The sequence below is a fragment of the Pelophylax lessonae genome, assembly GCF_965119305.1.
Source record: "Pelophylax lessonae genome assembly, chromosome: 6".
Taxonomy (NCBI): Eukaryota; Metazoa; Chordata; class Amphibia; order Anura; family Ranidae; genus Pelophylax; species Pelophylax lessonae.
The window spans coordinates 105,638,795-105,656,954 of NC_138773.1; the positions used below are offsets into that span (position 1 = coordinate 105,638,795).

At 39.7% G+C, this 18,160-nt stretch overlaps 1 protein-coding gene across 1 annotated transcript in view; it reads left to right on the plus strand.

Moving 5' to 3' along the window:
• The window catches only part of TECPR1 (tectonin beta-propeller repeat containing 1), a 163,510-nt gene that overhangs the window by 57,443 nt on the left and 87,907 nt on the right, over nt 1–18,160 (plus strand). Inside the window, exons 11-14 of the mRNA XM_082260923.1 lie at nt 4,478–4,617; nt 6,501–6,656; nt 13,331–13,480; nt 16,485–16,642. Coding sequence (XP_082117049.1) covers nt 4,478–4,617; nt 6,501–6,656; nt 13,331–13,480; nt 16,485–16,642 — 604 coding nt within the window. The remainder of the gene's footprint in view (nt 1–4,477; nt 4,618–6,500; nt 6,657–13,330; nt 13,481–16,484; nt 16,643–18,160) is intronic.

The following is an 18,160-nucleotide window of genomic DNA, read 5'->3' on the forward strand; positions in this document are numbered from 1 at the left end:
ATTTTGCACTCTCTAGCTCTAGTAAATAAACTCCATGGTATCTTCCATTGCAGCGAGCTATAAGGAGAAGTTGATGCTACCCTTCCAATGTTATTGATGACCTCTTTTGAGTTAAGCAGTCAATAAATGAGCAAGCATTTATCTAGAACATGAGTGGAGGTACATAATGTTTGAAGGTGGAGGTTTCCTTTATATAAAAGAGAGGAGCACATATTGCAATTTGGCTCATTACAAGAATGGTTTTGGGACTTTGTTTTTGTTGATTCACTTTAATATCACACAATAGGTGGCCTTGGTTGTTTATATTGCTGCACATATCTGTTTTTTATTTTATTGATGCACATAAAGTTTGATTACAATTGGCTGTATATAATTTCACATACTCACCAAAGTGGATAGATTCTGCACTGAAATAGTCAATATACAATTAGCGCAACCCTATTATCACACACCGACTGTTAATATATCTAATATCTCCAGTTGCAGCTGACACAAAACTGTAAACTCCCCATATTACCTTTTTATATAGTGCAACTCCTGTAAAAACCTATTAAAATAAATAGGTTAAAGCGGAGTTCCACCTAAAACAAAAAAAATACATAAAAATACCCCCGGGACAGTCAGGGCTAGTGCATTCCACAATGGATAGCCTCTGAACTGTCCCGGGTTGCACTTACCTTTTTAGAAGAAATACTTACCCTGAAAATGTATTGTCCAGCGCTGCCATCTCAGGTGTGGGCAGCTGAAGCCAGCGTGATCCTCTTCTCCGTCCTCTTCCGTCCTCTTCCGTCCCACGATGCACTGCACCGGCCCCGCCGTCACTTCCGGGGATGCAGCGTCATCCCTGCACAGCTTCTGGGCATGCCCAGAAGCTGTTTAGCAAGGTATGACGCGCCTGCACCGGAACTGACGTCGGGGCCGGTGCAGGCGCATTGATTCCTGGGAGCGATGACGTTCAGCTCCCAGGAATCATTGCAAGCCAGGAAGGGACGACGGCCGCCGAGGGAGGAAGAAGAAGTAAGGTGAGTATATTATCTTCTAAAACAAGGTAAGTAAAAAAAAATTGCGATTATCCATTTGTTTTTCAGGTGACCCGGAGCAAGAAGATGGACCGAAGTTACATTTTAGGGTGGAAATCCACTTTAAGTCCAATATGTAAAAAATCCCCTAAAGTTCAAAATTACATACAATGAAAACTGATCTACACATAAAGTACAATGTGTCCATAAACTAATTTAGTATGATGATGTACAAATAGTCCACAAATCTACTCCAATGAGCCAATTATAAATCCAAACAAAAAATAATCTCATCCAAGTGTGGATTCATTGTGAAGTGAATGAAAAAAATCCAAAAAGTGTGTGTGTCAATCCTCCACCTGTGAGAGCTAAACGCTCGCCTCACATTATGACCCCTGTTTCACCAATGGGTCATAATCAGCTGTTCCCTTCTAAGGATAATGTTAGGTCTCTGCAACAATCTGTCTCGCCTTATCGCCAATATTCTCCTGTCAGCTCTCAGTCATGGGAAGGCTCCTTTCAAGCGGGCGGTGCGCCCGACGTAGTCCGTTTTGCTCAGCGGGGATCGATCCGCTGATCCCCGCTGAGGAGGCGGATAACAGCTCAGTCTATGCTCTGTGTACATGATAATGGACCGCCTGTCTGTTTTCATCCGATCTTATCCGATCCTCCAGACGGATGGAAAATAGGGTTTTCATCTGTCCGGATTTCACAGACAGGATCGGATCAGATAGCAGCAGGTGTCGGCAGGGATGTCACCGCTGACATCCGCTGCTCCATAGGACTGCATGGAGCATCCGATCAGGTCCACCTGAAAAACTGACAGGCGGACCGGATCGGAAAGCCTGTGTGAAAGGGGCCGAACAGATAGCATATGGTGATTCCAAATGAAAAACAAAACAAAAGATCTAGTGCGCTCTGCATGAATTTTAATCCCATATAAATGAGCACTTAAAGAGGAAGTAAACCCTCCTCTGCAACTTGTACCTATAGGTAAGCCTATATTAAGGCTTACCTATAGGTACTGTAAATATCTGCTAAACATGTACCGTTTAGGAGATATTTACTTTGCATGCAGCCAGTGACATCACTGGCGCATGCGCTCTGAAGGAACGGCCGCTCGTGCCGTTCCTTCAGAGCCCCGTGCCGTTACCGTCGGCTCCCGCGCACATGCGCGGGAGTGATGTCATTGCGGCTCCAGCCAATCAGATGGCCGGATGCCGCAAACCCGGAAGAAGGGCGACACAACATGTCACCCATGAGAGAGGTGAGCGGTCGGCACTTCGGGGCTTCGCTCTTAGGTAAGTATTTCATAATGACCTAGTATGCAATGCATACTAGCTCATTATGTGTTTTTCTTTCAGGTGTTCGTTTTAAAAAAAAATAAAATTCAGAGGATAAAATAAATCAGATTTTTTTTTATTATTTAAATCTGATTTTTTTTTATTTTTATCAAATTTATTTTAATAAAATGCTTTTGAAGTAAAAATCTATCTAAAGATAGTTTTCTATTTAAGATACATTATTATTTCGTTTATTCAGCATGAAATGGAGCTTAGTTATATAGCATGAGGATGTATATTCTGCAATATTTACATTTTTGGTAAACTCATTCAATGAATCCAAGCTCTGCAAGCAGAGATAACATGCACTACATTAATGCATTTGCACAATTTCACAGTAACCATGAGATAAAACAAAGTTCAGGAATATTCCTTTATCCCATTGTTTTGCAAATCTATGTACACTACAAACTGTATTATTGAATCGGTTCTGATATCGCTGGTTTACTACCCTGACCGCTTATTGTAAATAGGAAACCTTAATTTTGTTTGCAAATATTAAAGATTCTAATTAACAGCAAGAATAAGTCCTTACATTTAAGTAGCACCTGTCATTTCAGATCCATTATGGCAGCGCCTGTTAGCGGGCATCCACTCACCTTCTGCCGCCACGTCCCTTACCTTGTGTCACTGCCGCATCACCAACCGTCCCATTAAAGTAAATGGGACTGTGGGTGAGTCAACAGCAGTTCAGAGGAGGAGCCGCTGCGGGACAGAGATGACAGTTGCTCTTTAAAAATGATGATTTAAATCGAGTTGAATTAAATCAAGCGTTTTACTAGTGATTTAAATCGACTTGGTGAGTTTGCACTCTTTGTTTGGTGGAGGCAAGAACATCAAGGTGGAGGTTCCCACATTGCTGATCACCTTTGGTTTCTTATGAACTTAATAAAGGCCAATTTTTCTTGCACTGTGTATATGGTGTCACACTACATTACTACAGTTTTCGACTACATCATTTACTATTATTCACTTGATTCTTTATTTATACTTTTTTGATACATAAGCGAAAATTTTAATTATATGAGCGCTGCATTTATTTACACCTATTATTTAGGGTTTCTTTTTTATTTGGCAGTATCTAAGGTGGTCTGTGGTTTCATACAAAGCTGCTTGGGGTCATTCTAAGCACTTTCTTTGATGGCAACATAGACTGCTTATCTTTCATAACGCCACCAGACACAAACCAACACTATTGTCCAACCAATTAATAAAAAGCAATGAAATAGTAGGTCTAGGCAGTTGCCTGTCCACAGACATTGAAAGTGGTTATGTTTTTTTTGGAAATGGATGTCTTTTTAGTGCTATACAAGCTGCATTGTGTGAAACAGATTACCTTATATTGCTTCTATAATTACTTGCATAATAATTTCGGTAAATGTGGACAGCTAGCTTAAAGTGGAGTTCCACCCTAAAATTAAACGTACCTCCATCTTCTCGCTCCGGGTCACCTGAAAAACAAATGGATAATCGCAATTTTTTTTTATTTTTTTTTACTTGCCTCGTTTAGAAGAAAATATACTTGCCTTACTTCCTCTTCCTCCCCTCGGCGGCCACGGTGATTCGTCACTTCCTGGCATGCAATGATTCCTGGGAGCTGAACGTCATCGCTCCCAGGAATCAATGCGCCTGCACCGGCCCCGACGTCAGTTCCGGTGCAGGTGCCGTCATACCTTGCAAAACAGCTTCTGGGCATGCCCAGAAGCTGTGCAGGGATGACGCTGCGGCACCGGAAGTGACGGCGGGGCCGGCGCAGTGCATCGTGGGACCGAAGAAGACGGAAGAGGACACAGAAGAGGATCGCGCTGGCTTCAACCTGCCCACACCTGAGATGGCAGCGCTGGAGAATACATTTTCAAGGTAAGTATTTCTTCTAAAAGGTAAGTGCAACCCGGGACAGATCAGAGGCTAGCCATTGTGGAATGCACTAGCCCTGACTGTCCCGGGGGTATTTTTATTAAAAAAAACGTTCACTGGGTGGAACTCCGCTTTAAGTGGATGCCACTGATTTTGTTATACCACCTAAACTGGATGCATTGTCTATTATTTCCATGAAGGGAATTTTGCATTTTGTCTTGGCCAGTTTCCTTACTTATTTCTCTTACCTACCTCTAGTTCTGTCGGTCAGCATGCAGTCACTCTCCATTACCCCAGCCAATACTGCTGTATGGAGGAAGCAGATTTTCGAGCAGCTCAGTGAACGCACCAGGAGAGAGCTTGATAGCTTCCGACATTATGAACAGGCTGTAGAGCAGGTACTATACAAACCACCTATTCTATACAAATCATTTTTGTCTTCATCTGGAAGAATTCAAGAACTTTTATCATACAATATATTTTAATGATGCAGAAACAAATAAATACATTTGCTTAACTCAACTCGCCTTATCCCATAAAATCATCCATTTACTAAATTCTAATAATAGAAAATAAGAAGGGAAGTGGGGGAGGGGAAAAAAGTAAAGGGAAAGTCTTACACATGCTGGGAGATGGAGTGCACTTGTGTTCTTTACTTTGTATGATTTAGATGTACTTTTAATAAACAGAGAAAAGCCGTGATCCTCAGGACCACGACTGATCTCTGATGAGTTACCGTTTAGTTAGCTGAGATGAGGAGCAGAGAACATGTTCTTCTCTTCTCATCACAGTACATGACCGTTCTGTCACAAACAGCCAGTTTAGAAAAGAAGATCTCACTGCCGTTATTCTGAAAGATCTCACTGCCGTTATTCTGAAATATCTCCATTCCAGATTCTCCAGCTCAGAGGTGGAGAATCAGGGGGAGAAGCTGGTGTGATAGAGGAAGAAGACTTCTTTCTTCCGATATATCAGCACCAGTGGGTTCAAAATTAAAAAAAAAATACATATGTATGTATATATATATATATATATATATATATATATATATATATATATATATATACTGGTGTATATATGTATGTGTGTGTGTGTGTATATATATATATATATATATATATATATATATATATATATACTATATGTACTGGTGTGTGTGTGTGTGTATGTATGTATGTATGTATGTATATATATATATATATATATACACACACACACACACACACACACACACACACACACACACACACACACCAATACATACAGTATATATATATATACTGTATGTACTGGTGTGTATATATACTGTATCTATACTGTATATGTGTGTGTGTGTGTATAGATCAATAGATATTCAGTTAGTTTCCATGTGTCAGAACATGTCATTACGAGTGCTTTTAAACTTTGGTTTCACTTTTAAAACTCGGCGGCGCTGTAATCTCACAAAATCTCGTGAGATTACAGGCAGTCCACCCAGTTATACAGGGATCATGGCCGTTTTCAGAGAAAAAAATCTCCTCTGATCACCCTTTGAGATTTGAAGTTCTTGGCCACCTAAACTGGGTGCCAGAGGAGATAATTTTTCTCTGAGAACTGCCGAGAAGTGAACTGAGAGAAAACTTCTCAATTTACTAAACGTACACCTTAACCCCCTAATAGTTTAAAAATAAATGGAAAACAGTGGTGGCTTTCAAACAGCTTGGTATCTTTGCCCCACTGGTCTTATTCATGGATACAGTGAAGTGTTTTTGTGCTGAGTTGGCTGAATCCAATTTATAGGGTTATTTCTCCTAAGAATGTTAGTTTTGGGTATATCATGTAAGGTTGCTCTTTCGTATATCCTAGGCACACTGGTAGCAAGTCTATGTACCTAGATTCTTTGCTCAATTTGCTTCCCTTAACCATTACAAGGGGTCTTCATCTTCATGTTGGATTTATTTTTATTTTCTATTTTACTCGGTTAATCTTATACCTTTTATAACAAATAAGGGATTTGCTTTTACTTCACATTACAGATTATAAAAAAAATAAAGCAGGAGAAGCACAACCACCTGTCATTGTGGTACAGTTTCTAAATTCAATGAGAGCCCACTGGAGATCAGGAAACTGAAAAGTGATATTTTGCAACGTCCACCCATATCTGAAATATCCGTTTTGAGGGATGTGACATTAAAAATGAAAATTGATTTGTCTTTTACCACTTGTATATTTTGTGATATATATATTGACCAATGGTATCTATTCAATCTTAATGGCAGAGTAAATTGCTGTTTTTTTCCAGCCTGTGTGGGTTAAAACAGGATCCCTGCAGTGGTGGAGAGAATGGAAGCCAAATAAATGGATTGATGTGAGAGTTGCTCTTGAACAGATGACTGCCACGGATGGCTCAAGGGACAGCATCCTCTTCATATACTATACCCACAATGAGGAAAAGAAGGTATATGGTTTTTCTAGACAGATCGATTTTTCTCTGCAGGACCTTTTATATACAGACATAGAATCTGTCCTCCTAACCAGCCCTTTTGGACCAGGGTTCTGTGGAACCCTAAGGTTCTTCAGGAGGTTTCCAAGGGTTCTCTGAGCAATCTGCAATTTCTGACTTTTAGATCAATACCACTGACACCAATGCTTATATGTGTAGGAGTAATATTCTCCCTGACCACCAAAGTAAAATATTTTCCCCAATGACCACCAATGTAAGGAGCATTCTTCCTACGAAAGGTCAATGTAATGAGTAATTTTCCCACTGACCCCAAGTATAATGGGGCCCCTCTACCATTGACCGCCAATGTATAGGAGTCCTCCTTCCACTGGCCACCAATCTAGCAGTGTTAATTTAGTCAACTAAAAAATTTTCGTCAACTAAATTAACACTACTTTAGTTGACTAAAATAGGACTAAAACTAAAATAATTCAGATAGCTAAAATACAATTAAAACTAAAATAGCATTTTAGTCAAAAGACTATGACTAAAAGTAAATCGATATTTGATGTCAAAACGAACACTGCACTACTACATCCTAATAAGTAGAGGGCATCTACTAAGCTGCTGAGGGGAAAAAAATTAAGAAAAAGGCTTTTCTTATTTTTTATTTTTTTTTAAAATATTTAATATTGATAATATAGTCAAGTAATATGTGCAATTGCATTACAGCCGATAGAGTTTACAGTTTTTTTTTTTTTTAATATATATATATATATATATATATTTTAAAGTTGCACTTCTGTTTGTCAAAAAGCAATATTTTTGTTTTGTTTATGAAACTTTGTTTTATTTATAAAGACGTTATAGACGTATAGATATTTAAATGGACAAATGTCATTCAAAAATTGTCTTTTGCTTTTAGGGTCCTTTCACACGAGCGATCCAATCAGATCCGCCTGTCAGTTTTTTAGGCGGATTTGATCGGATCATCCTTGCATCCCTATGGGGCAGCGGATGTCAGCGGAGACTTGTCCGCTGACACATGCTGCCATCCGCATCCGATCCTGTCCGTGAAATCCGGAAGGATGGAAACCCTATTTTCCATCTGTCCAGGGGATGGGATCGAATGAGAGCGGACGGGCGGTCCGCTCTCATCCGATTCCCCCATAGAGATGCATGGGGCTCTGACACCTCCCTCTCCGCACACAGAGTGGAGAGGGAGCTGTCACCATCTCCTGCTCAGCGGGGATCTGTGTATCGATCCCCTGCTGAGCAGCACGGATACGCCTACAGAGGCGGACCGTGTGAAAGAAGCCTTAGGATTCAATTTTAAATTGAATGTAATTTCTGAGCGATTAACCACATACACTGCCCAAAAATTAATTGAACAAGAAAAGTTTCCTTCCTGCCCCTTCAAAGTTTCCCATCACTGCAGTCTAGAACTGACTTCGATTTGACCCCACTAGCGATTAGAAATCAAACTAATTTTCCTAAAATGTACATTTTCGAACGAAAATCTATTTGTGTATGGCCAGCATAATCCTGTGTTTGTAGTGCATGTTCAAACCTTAATACCATAAATTATACAATGTTATTAGATTTTTACTCCAGGAGTATATGATGAGTTTGGCAACTTTAGAAAAAATAATTAATCACAATTTAACCAAACCCATTTGATTTTAGTTGACTAAAATACGACTAACACTAAAAAAATTAAGATGACTAAAATACGACTAAAACCAAAATTCCATTGGATGTCAAAATTATCACTGAAAATTTAGAAACACCCTTTTCTCCTGACCACCAATGTGAGGGAGCCCTCCATCCCCTGATGACCAAAGTAACAGGTTCCTTCTTCCATTGAACATCAATCTAAGAGAGCTTTTCTCCACTGATTAACAATGTAAGGAAGCATTTCACTGGCCACTAATGTAAGACACTGCCTGCCAATGAGACCTGAAAGTCATTTCAGGGTTTCCTCTGGTAAAAAAAAGGTTGGGAAAAGCTGGTCTAAACCCTTATACCAGGCAAATATACATTTTTTTAAAGTAGAAGTTCAGCCTAAAACTATCTAACACTAAATCTACTGCCAGGCACATTCTAAGACTAGAGAAAACCCAAAAATTCTGCTCTAAAAAATGTGAACTCCAAAAGTGATAAATATAAAGAAAGCTGCATACACTGATCTATAGACAAAAATCAATCACAAAAATGGTGTACAAATGTGTAGTGCTGACATCAAACCATGATAAAATATAAACGTGGAAAAAAAAAAAACGTGGGGGCCCTATACTTCAGGTAAGCAGCCATCCCCTATATCCCACTCACGGGTGTTTTTTTTCTCTGATCTACGTTGGGAAAAGGGCCTCCTATCCATCTTACCCTTGCTGGGACTTGTGGTTCATTCACCAAGTATTACTCTGCCTGGTTTTTGAGGATTTCCCTTCATTCACAGACTATTTTCTTTTAGCAGTTATGCTTTTGTGGTGATTTCTGGACTTCATTGATATTGTTTCATTTAAGAGTCACTGTTTCTCATTTTTTGATTCATGTTTATATTTTATTATCATGGTTTGATGTCAGCGCTACACATTGTACACCACATTCTAAGACTAATCTATCGAAAAAATAGTTATGGAAAAACGTAAGTGTCCATAGTGATTTAATATTCTCCAGTAACTAGCCACCACACCACGTGCACAGGTGACACCTTTCCCCTTCAGATGTCCACTCACCAAATAAGATTGGCAAAATTAGGCAATTACCCCCTTTTAGGGTTGATGATAATCCACACACGGTGGCCACTCCTCAGTGTTGATCCATACCAGTGACGTGTATAAACAAAGAAAGATACCACTTGTGCAATATCGTTTATCATAGTTTATTTAAACTAATCCACATACAATGCACTCACAATATGCATAGTAAGGTAGCGCATTAAAAATACTAGCAGTGCTACTGGCATATCCTGCTCGCGGCGGACCGAACGTCTGTAAAGCCGTGTCTCACCCTACCACACTCTATGTTCCCGGACCGTCACTTCCAGTATTGCGGCCTACATCCCTTCCAGTTGGTGTACTGCCACGGTCCGACGCATTTCGCCATATCGACTTTGTCCTGGGATTGGCTGTATGGCACGGCAACCTCCTATACAGTATCTCACAAAAGTGAGTACACCCCTCACATTTTTGTAAATATTTTATTATATCTTTTCATTTGACAACACTGAAGAAATTACACTTTGCTACAATGTAAAGTAGTGAGTGTACAGCTTGTACAACAGTGTAAATTTGCTGTCCCCTCAAATCAACTCAACACACAACCATTAATGTCTAAACCGCTAGCAACAAAAGTGAACATGTCCAAATTAGGCCCAATTAGCCATTTTTCCTCCCCGGTGTCCTATGACTCGTTAGTGTTACAAGGTCTCAGGTGTGAACGGGGAGCAGGTGTGTTAAATTTCGTGTTATTGCTCTCACTCTCTCATACTGGTCACTGTAAGTTCAGCATAGCACCTCATGACAAAGAACTCTCTGAGTATCTGGAAAAAAGAATTGTTGCTCTACATAAAGATGGTCTAGGCTATAAGAAGATTGCCAAGACACTGAAACTGAGCTGCAGCATGGTGGCCAAGACCATACAGCAGTTTAGCAGGACAGTTCCCACACCGAACAGGCCAAGCGATGGTCAACCAAAGAAATTGAGTGCACATGCTCAGCGTCCTATTCAGAGGTTGTCTTTGGGAAATAGACGTATGAGTGCTGTCAGCATTGCTGCAGAGGTTGAAGGGGTGGGGGATCAGCCTATCGGTGCTCAGACCATACGCCGCATACTGACGCATACTACTACAAATGAAAGGTGGAGGAGTGCAAGGTCTCTAACATCCACCAGCTCTGTGATGTCATCAGGAAGGAGTGGAAGAGGACTCGAGAGGCAACCTGTGAAGCTCTGGTGAACTCCATGCCCAAGAGGGTTAAGGCTGTGTTGGAAAATAATGGTGGCCACACAATATTGACACTTTTGGCCACATTAATGGCTGTGAGTTGAGTTATTTTGAGGGGACAGCAAATTTACACTGTTATACAAGCTGTACACTCAATACTTTACATTGTAGCAAAGTGTCATTTCTTCAGTGTTGTCACATGAAAAGATATAATACAAACCCAATTCCAGAAAAGTTTGGACACTGTACAAATTGTGAGTAAAAAAGGAATGGACTAATTTACAAATCTCATAAACTTATATTTTATTCACAAAAGAATATAGATAACATATCAAATGTTGAAAGTGAGACATTTTGAAATGTCATGCCAAATATTGGCTCATTTTGGATTTCATGAGAGCTACACATTCCAAAAATGTTGGGACAGGTAGCAATAAGAGGCTGGAAAAGTTAAATGTACATATAAGGAACAGCTGGAGGACCAATTTGCAACTTATTAAGTCAATTGGCAACATGATTGGGTATAAAAAGAGCCTCTCAGGGTGGCAGTGTCTCTCAGAAGTCAAGATGGGCATAGGATCACCAATTCCCCCAATGCTGAGGCGAAAAATAGTGGAGCAATATCAGAAAGGAGTTTCCCAGAGAAAAATTGCAAAGAGTTTGAAGTTATTATCATCTACAATGCATAATATCATCCAAAGATTCAGAGAATCTGGAACAATCTCTGTGTGAAAGGGTCAAGGCCGGAAAACCATACTGGATGCCCGTGATCTTCGGGCCCTTAGACGGCACTACATCACATACAGGAATGCTACTGTAATGGAAATCACAACATGGGCTCAGGAATACTTCCAGAAAACATTGTCAGTGAACACAATCCACCGTGCCATTCACCGTTGCCGGCTAAAACTCTATAGGCCAAAAAAGAAGCCATATCTAAACATGATCCAGAAGCGCAGGCGTTTTCTCTGGGCCAAGCCTCATTTATATCGGACTGTGGCAAAGTGGAAAACTGTTCTGTATTCAGAGGAATCAAAATTTGAAGTTCTTTTTGGAAAACTGGGACGCCATGTCATCTGGACGAAAGAGGACAAGGACAACCCAAGTTGTTCTCAGCACTCAGTTCAGAAGCCTGCATCTCTGATGGTATGGGGTTGCATGAATGCATGTGGCATGGGCAGCTTACACATCTGGAAAAGCACCATCAATGCTGAAAGGTATATCCAAGTTTGTAGAACAACATAAGCTCCCATCCAGACGACGTCTCTTTCAGGGAAGACCTTGCATTTTCCAACATGACGATGCCAGACCACATACTGCATCAATTACATCATGGCTACGGGTACTGAAATGGCCAGTCTGCAGTCAAGATCTTTTACCAATAGAAAACATTTGGTGCATCATAAAGAGGAAGATGTGACAAAGAAGACCTAAGACAGTTGAGCAACTAGAAGCCTGTATTAGGACAAGAATGGGACAACATTCCTATTCCTAAACTTGGGCAACTTGTCTCCTCAGTCCCCAGACGTTTGCAGACTGTTATAAAAAGAAGAGGGGATGCCACACAGTGGTAAACATGGCCTTGTCCCAACTTTTTTGAGATGTGTTGATGCCATGAAATTTAAAATCAACTTATTTTTACTTTTAAAATCATACATTTTATCAGTTTAAACATTTGATATGTCATCTATGTTGTATTCTGAATAAAATATTGAAATTTAAAACTTCCACATCATTGCATTCTGTTTTTATTCACAATTTGTACAGTTTTGGAATTGGGTTTGTAAAATATTTATGAAAATGTGAGGGGTGTACCCACTTACTCAGGCAATTGACTACATAGTTGTTAGTAGAGCTAAAGAAAATTGTATAGTCAGATTGTAATATGTGCGTGGAGCTTAAAAATAAAACAAAATGTGTCCATAGATCCAATATTAAAAATTACTTTGCTGTAGGTATCTAGGACATTTGTTATCAGGATCATGTGGTTAAGTGTCAGATTATATATTTAAACCAAACACCTTTTTTTGCAAAGAACCATCATTTAGAACAGGATTATGTCCCAGTTAGGATTTTATTTCTATTATTACATAATGTAAACATTTTTACAACATGTTAGAAAAACTGACCGATAAATAGCTTTTGGCAGAGATGAATGATACATTTAAATTTGGCTAAGTAAAACATCCTCATCTTTTTTACTATGAATTGCATATTTTCATTTTTCCTGCATATGGCCATGTAATTGATTCAGTCAGCAGATAATTAGATGAATGATCATGATTAAATGTAAACAAGTGTAATGCAGAAAAGGGCACACTTGCATTTAGGAAAAGATATGTGATTGACCTAAAATAATTAAATTTGCCAAATAAATTATATTCACCAAATTTACTAACTGATCTGCTCAATATTTTAAGTGCATATGAATAAGAGAAATTTTAAACTATTAATTGATCTGTTGGGGGATACATACTTGGTGTCCAGTTGACTACATCCCCCAAATTCTACTCCAAAGATGCATTTTAAACTGCATAGCGTGAGACCTCTCCTAACCTGTCTATTGCCCATTTAAGGTGTGATTGGCCGAAAGCCAATAAAGCAAGTAATGTCTGTATCTTATGTTTGATGGACTTAAAAATGGTTCAGCTCCCAAAAGGACTTTTTTTTTATAACATGTGAATAACAGGTACTCCCAGATGGATTTTTATAATTTCCATGAAAATTTATCATTTCTTTTCAGTACATTCATTTATTCCTTAATGAAGTGACCATTTTGGTGCCAGTTCTAAATGATGCTAAACACTCCTTTGCCATCTACACTTCAGAGAGAACAAAGCAGAGGTGGCCAGTTCGACTGGCTGCTGCTACAGAAGAGGAGATGCATGACTGGGTAAGAATAGTTACTGGTAGATATGTGGTGGTGCTGAGTCAACAAGTAGATTGGTTTTATCTTAAAGTAGAGCTATAGACAAAACTTTTTTTTGTTCCATTTTTGATTGAGTAAGGGGGGTTATAACCCCTGTCTGATTATTTTTTGCTATTTCTGTCCAATTGTGGAGATTTCTTCCCCTCACTACCTAGCCAAAACAGGAAGGGAGTGAAAATCCCTTCAAATTAAGGGAATCCCTTGGGGATTGAGGAATCACTTGGGGACATTTAAGTCATCAGAACTAGTGTCCCTATTGGAAGATTTCCCCTCTAGTACTTTTCTGGGGACAATCCAAAATTTAGGATTTTCTTTTACTTTTTCTTTTAATAGCGAGGGTGAATCTCCCTAATAGGGGCACAGACAACAATAAAAACTGACAGGTGTTCTAATCCATCTTTTTACTCTGTCCAAAACATTAAAGACAAAACTTTTTTTGTTGTACTTTAACCACTTCTGGACCGGAAGATTTTCCCCCTTAATGACCAGGCCATATTTTGCGATTCGATGCGATTATTTAACGGACAATTGCGTGGACGTGCGATGCAGTACCCAAATAAAATTGATGTCCTTTTTTTCCCACAAATAGAGCTTTCTTTTGGTGGTATTTGATCACCTCTGCGATTTTTATTTTTTGCGCTATAAACAAAAAAAGAGCGACAACCCTGAAAAGTTATCGTGTCTACTAACTACGGGAAAGCTTTATGTCATTTTTATTGTTTTTTTTTTTTTTTACCAGTAATATCAGAAATCTGTGATTTTCAGCGGGACTTCGACATTGTGGTGGATAAATCGGACCCCTAACTGCCATTTTTGACACTTTTGGGGGGACCAGTGACATTACTACAGTAATCAGTCTAAAAATATGCACTGTTACTGTAATAATGACACTGGCAGGGAAGGGGTTAACACTGTGGGTGATCAAGGGGTTAAATGTGAGCCTAGGGGAGTGTAATCTCGATGTCCGCCGGTCACTCGCGATCGTCCGTTAGAGTGGGAGAGAGGCAGGCGGCTGATGTAAACAAGCCGCCTGTCATCCTCCCCTGGGTAAGAATAGTGATCATACGGTTCTACTATGTAGGACCGTTGATCACTGTTCCTACACCTCAAGCCACAGCCAATCACAGTTAGAATCACGCCCCTAGGGACACACACCACCCCTCCCTCTATAAAAAATTAACCCCTTCACTGCTAGTGTCATTTTACAGTAACAGTGCATATGTATAGCACTGATTACTGTAGTAATGTCACTGGTAACCACAAAAGTGTAAAAAATGTCAGTCAAGGGTCCGATCTGTCCGCCGCAATGTCGCAGTCCCGCAAAAAAAATCGCAGATCGCCACCATTACGCGTTTAAAAAAAAAAAAAAAACAACAAAGATGACAAAAATCTTTCCCTTAGTTAGTAAACGCAATAACTTTTGCGCAAACCAATCAAAATACGCTTTTTGTGATTTTTTTTTTTTTTTTTTTTACCAAAAATATGTAGCATAAAACAAATTGGCCTAAAATGTTAAAAACAATTTGATTTTTACTTTTTTTTGGGGGGAATTTCATATAAAAATGTGTGAAAAATATTGTTATTTTTGTAAAATTGACGCTTTTATTTTGTTTATAGCGCATGATAAAAAAATCGCACAGGTGATCAAATACCACCAAAAGAAAGCTCTGTTTGTGGGAAAAAAAGGAGGTCAAATTAGTTTAGGTACAGCGTCGCACGACTGCGCAATTGTCCGTTAAAGTCACGCAGTGCCGAATCGCAAGATAGGCCCTGGTCAGGAAGGGGGTAAAATCTTCCGGGGCTTAAGTGGTTAATAAGGAACCAATTTCTAAGCGAGATGACCATTTTTACTAGGCGCTTCCAACTATATTCCCTCAACTGGGTAAGAAAAGGAGGAGGGAAAGGCCATTAAATTAGTTACAACTTTTTATTTTGTTTTTGTTAAAAGGAAAGTGCCATGATAGTCTATAACAGCTGCTACATATTAGGCTCTCCACACACCTCAAGGTCTTTCACTGACAATGACGGAGATGGGAGATTAACCCATCACCTGTTCAATTCACACATCTGAGAAAAGTGCTGCAGTTTTTCTCCCTATCCCAGGAAACATTCTGTTTCAGCACAAATACAGTGATGGAACTGTCCATCTTTTTGTTAGACACAAAAAGAAAACCTTTTTCAGGCAAAAAGATTTTTCAGTTTTTTTCAGTGCTTGTTTATTGCAAGCAACGCTTGAATCACTTGTTGGCAAATATCTGCAGCTCTACATTTCAAAGTATAAAAAATGTAATATAATGCCGCTTACCAGTCTTTATGTAAGGTACTAGCATTCATTTTTAAGCTTTTTTTTTTTTCCATTTATTTTCACCTGGTAATCCTGGGATTTACACACTTCCTGTCTCGCTCATTCCTTCACTGTATTAATAAAGGAAGCCAGGGTTGCGCACACATTGGGCTTTAAACAAATCTCCCTTTCTTCATCTCTATTACATGGGGACTGAAGGTAATTAGTGGCTTACAGAAGATATATAGGGATCTTTGTGCTTTCTGTTAAGCAAACAGGGAGTGACAAGGACACTGCATTCCTGGTAAGATTGACAAGATATTTTCTGTACTTGCTGAAAATGTTCTTAGCCTGAAAAAAATAAATCTCATGCAGTCACTACATCTGAGGCCTGGTACGCTGCATATATAATAAAATTTGCGTTTTGAGTTTCCTTTAATGTTGACCTCACACGTTTTGATCCTTCTGCAGCATTATAGTCTAATCTGCATGAAAAAAAGGCACCTCGCCCATTACTGCTCATACATTTCTCAGTGATAAGCTGATGAGTGCTGGCCACATAGAAAATCATATCCTAGCACCAGCTCCTTCTGACGTTACACCCTTTAATAAGCATTATCCTAGAAGTCTATTCTCTCTTCTTGTTTATAATTATATATGTATGTATTTTGTCTTGTTTCATAGCTCGGCCTGCTGAATTTGTCTTGCTGTGAGGGCAGAAAAATGCATGGACCTCCATCCCAGCAGGCAATTTGGTCTACCACCTGTAAAGGGGATATATTTGTGAGTGAGCCATCCCCAGATTTGGAATTTCTTACTAACTCAAGGTCTTGTGACCAAATGTAAGTGTAAGAGAAGAATGGTGAAAATAGAGATTTAAATGTAGACTTGTGTCTGAACATCAGCCATGAATGTGAATTATAAAGTGACTTTTCTAGTCACTTTTAACACCTGTTCCTATTTTAGTATATGAAGAAAGCAAAAATATCTATCACAGACTAAGCTTGCTTGACACTGATAGATTTTTTTTTTGTTCAGTCATTAGACTGAGCAAAACAAAAGTCTTACCAATTTCTCCATCCATGCTATATAGGACAGATGGATGAATCTACAGTGCTGGCTATTTTTTACTTAAAGTCAGCACCGGCAGATGTCAGAATACTTGAACATTGGCTGTGTCTGTTTGGATGCAGCCACTGTTCTTCTGGGCACTTTTTTGCGGGGTCCTTTTGATTTTTCAGTTGAAGGATGATGGGTGGAAGGGTGCCAAAAGAACCAATCATTGAGCTTTTTCAGCCAGTTTGTTGGGAATCAAGGAAATTTGCTCTGTGTATGGTCAGCAGTAACTGTTAATAGTCCCTCAAGGCTACTACCTGCTGTGACTGCAGGTTCTTGGTATGACTGCAAGTGTGATATGTTAACAGGGAAGGGATTCTTTCCACTCCCAAGTGGAAGTCATTTATTGTATTTTAGTCCTAAGAGATTTTCTTGCCTGATGGAAAATATGTACAGCTTAGGGCTGGTAAAGCCATACTCCATACAATATGTACTTGCTGCAAGGGCTTAGACTGGTCACATCCCTTGCAAATATTAGATACTTTAAACCCATTGTTGTTGGATGGTACAGAATCTGTGGTGGACACAAAGCACAGCTGTTTTGCATTTTGTCTTTTAGCATCTGATGTGAGGACCTGTGCACACGCCTATCCATTGTGCACTGCATGAGCCTCTGATCTTTATAGAAATTCTTAGAGGTCTGTTAATCACCTTGTAAAACAACCCATTCAGTTTAAAATAGAAATGAAATGCAAAACATATTTTATAGATCTAAAAAAATTATAAATACCTTTTTTTTGTAAGTGCCGCGCAAGGAGCAGGGGCTTCTCCTCCCAAGGCCGCTAATATTGTGACTCAGACAGAGGACACTGTGCCCGCGCTGCTGGAACAGGCAAACCTTGCAGCCCTCGTGCAGGCTGTTACCACCTGCCAAGCCACCCTTATGGGTAAGATTGACTCCCTACAGCTAGATGTTGGCCTCATCAGGAAATATATGGACAGAGTCTGCACTTGCCTGTCTGAGGCTGAGCGCCGCATGGGGGAGTCGGAAGATGTCCTTCGCAATCACACTGCCACACTCCATACCCTCAGAGTGAAGAAACAATCTCTGTATAGTGGGGCTTCCGGAGGGAGTTGACGGCACTGATCCTGTGGCCTTCACAGAGCGCCTGCTCCGTTCCCTTCTCCCACAGGCTCAGTTCTTGTCCTTCTTTGTGGTAAAGAGGGCGCACAGGATGCTGGCAAGCCGTTGTCCCTTGGGAGGCCCACCACTTTATCTTTCGCCTCTTTCATTTCCATGACCG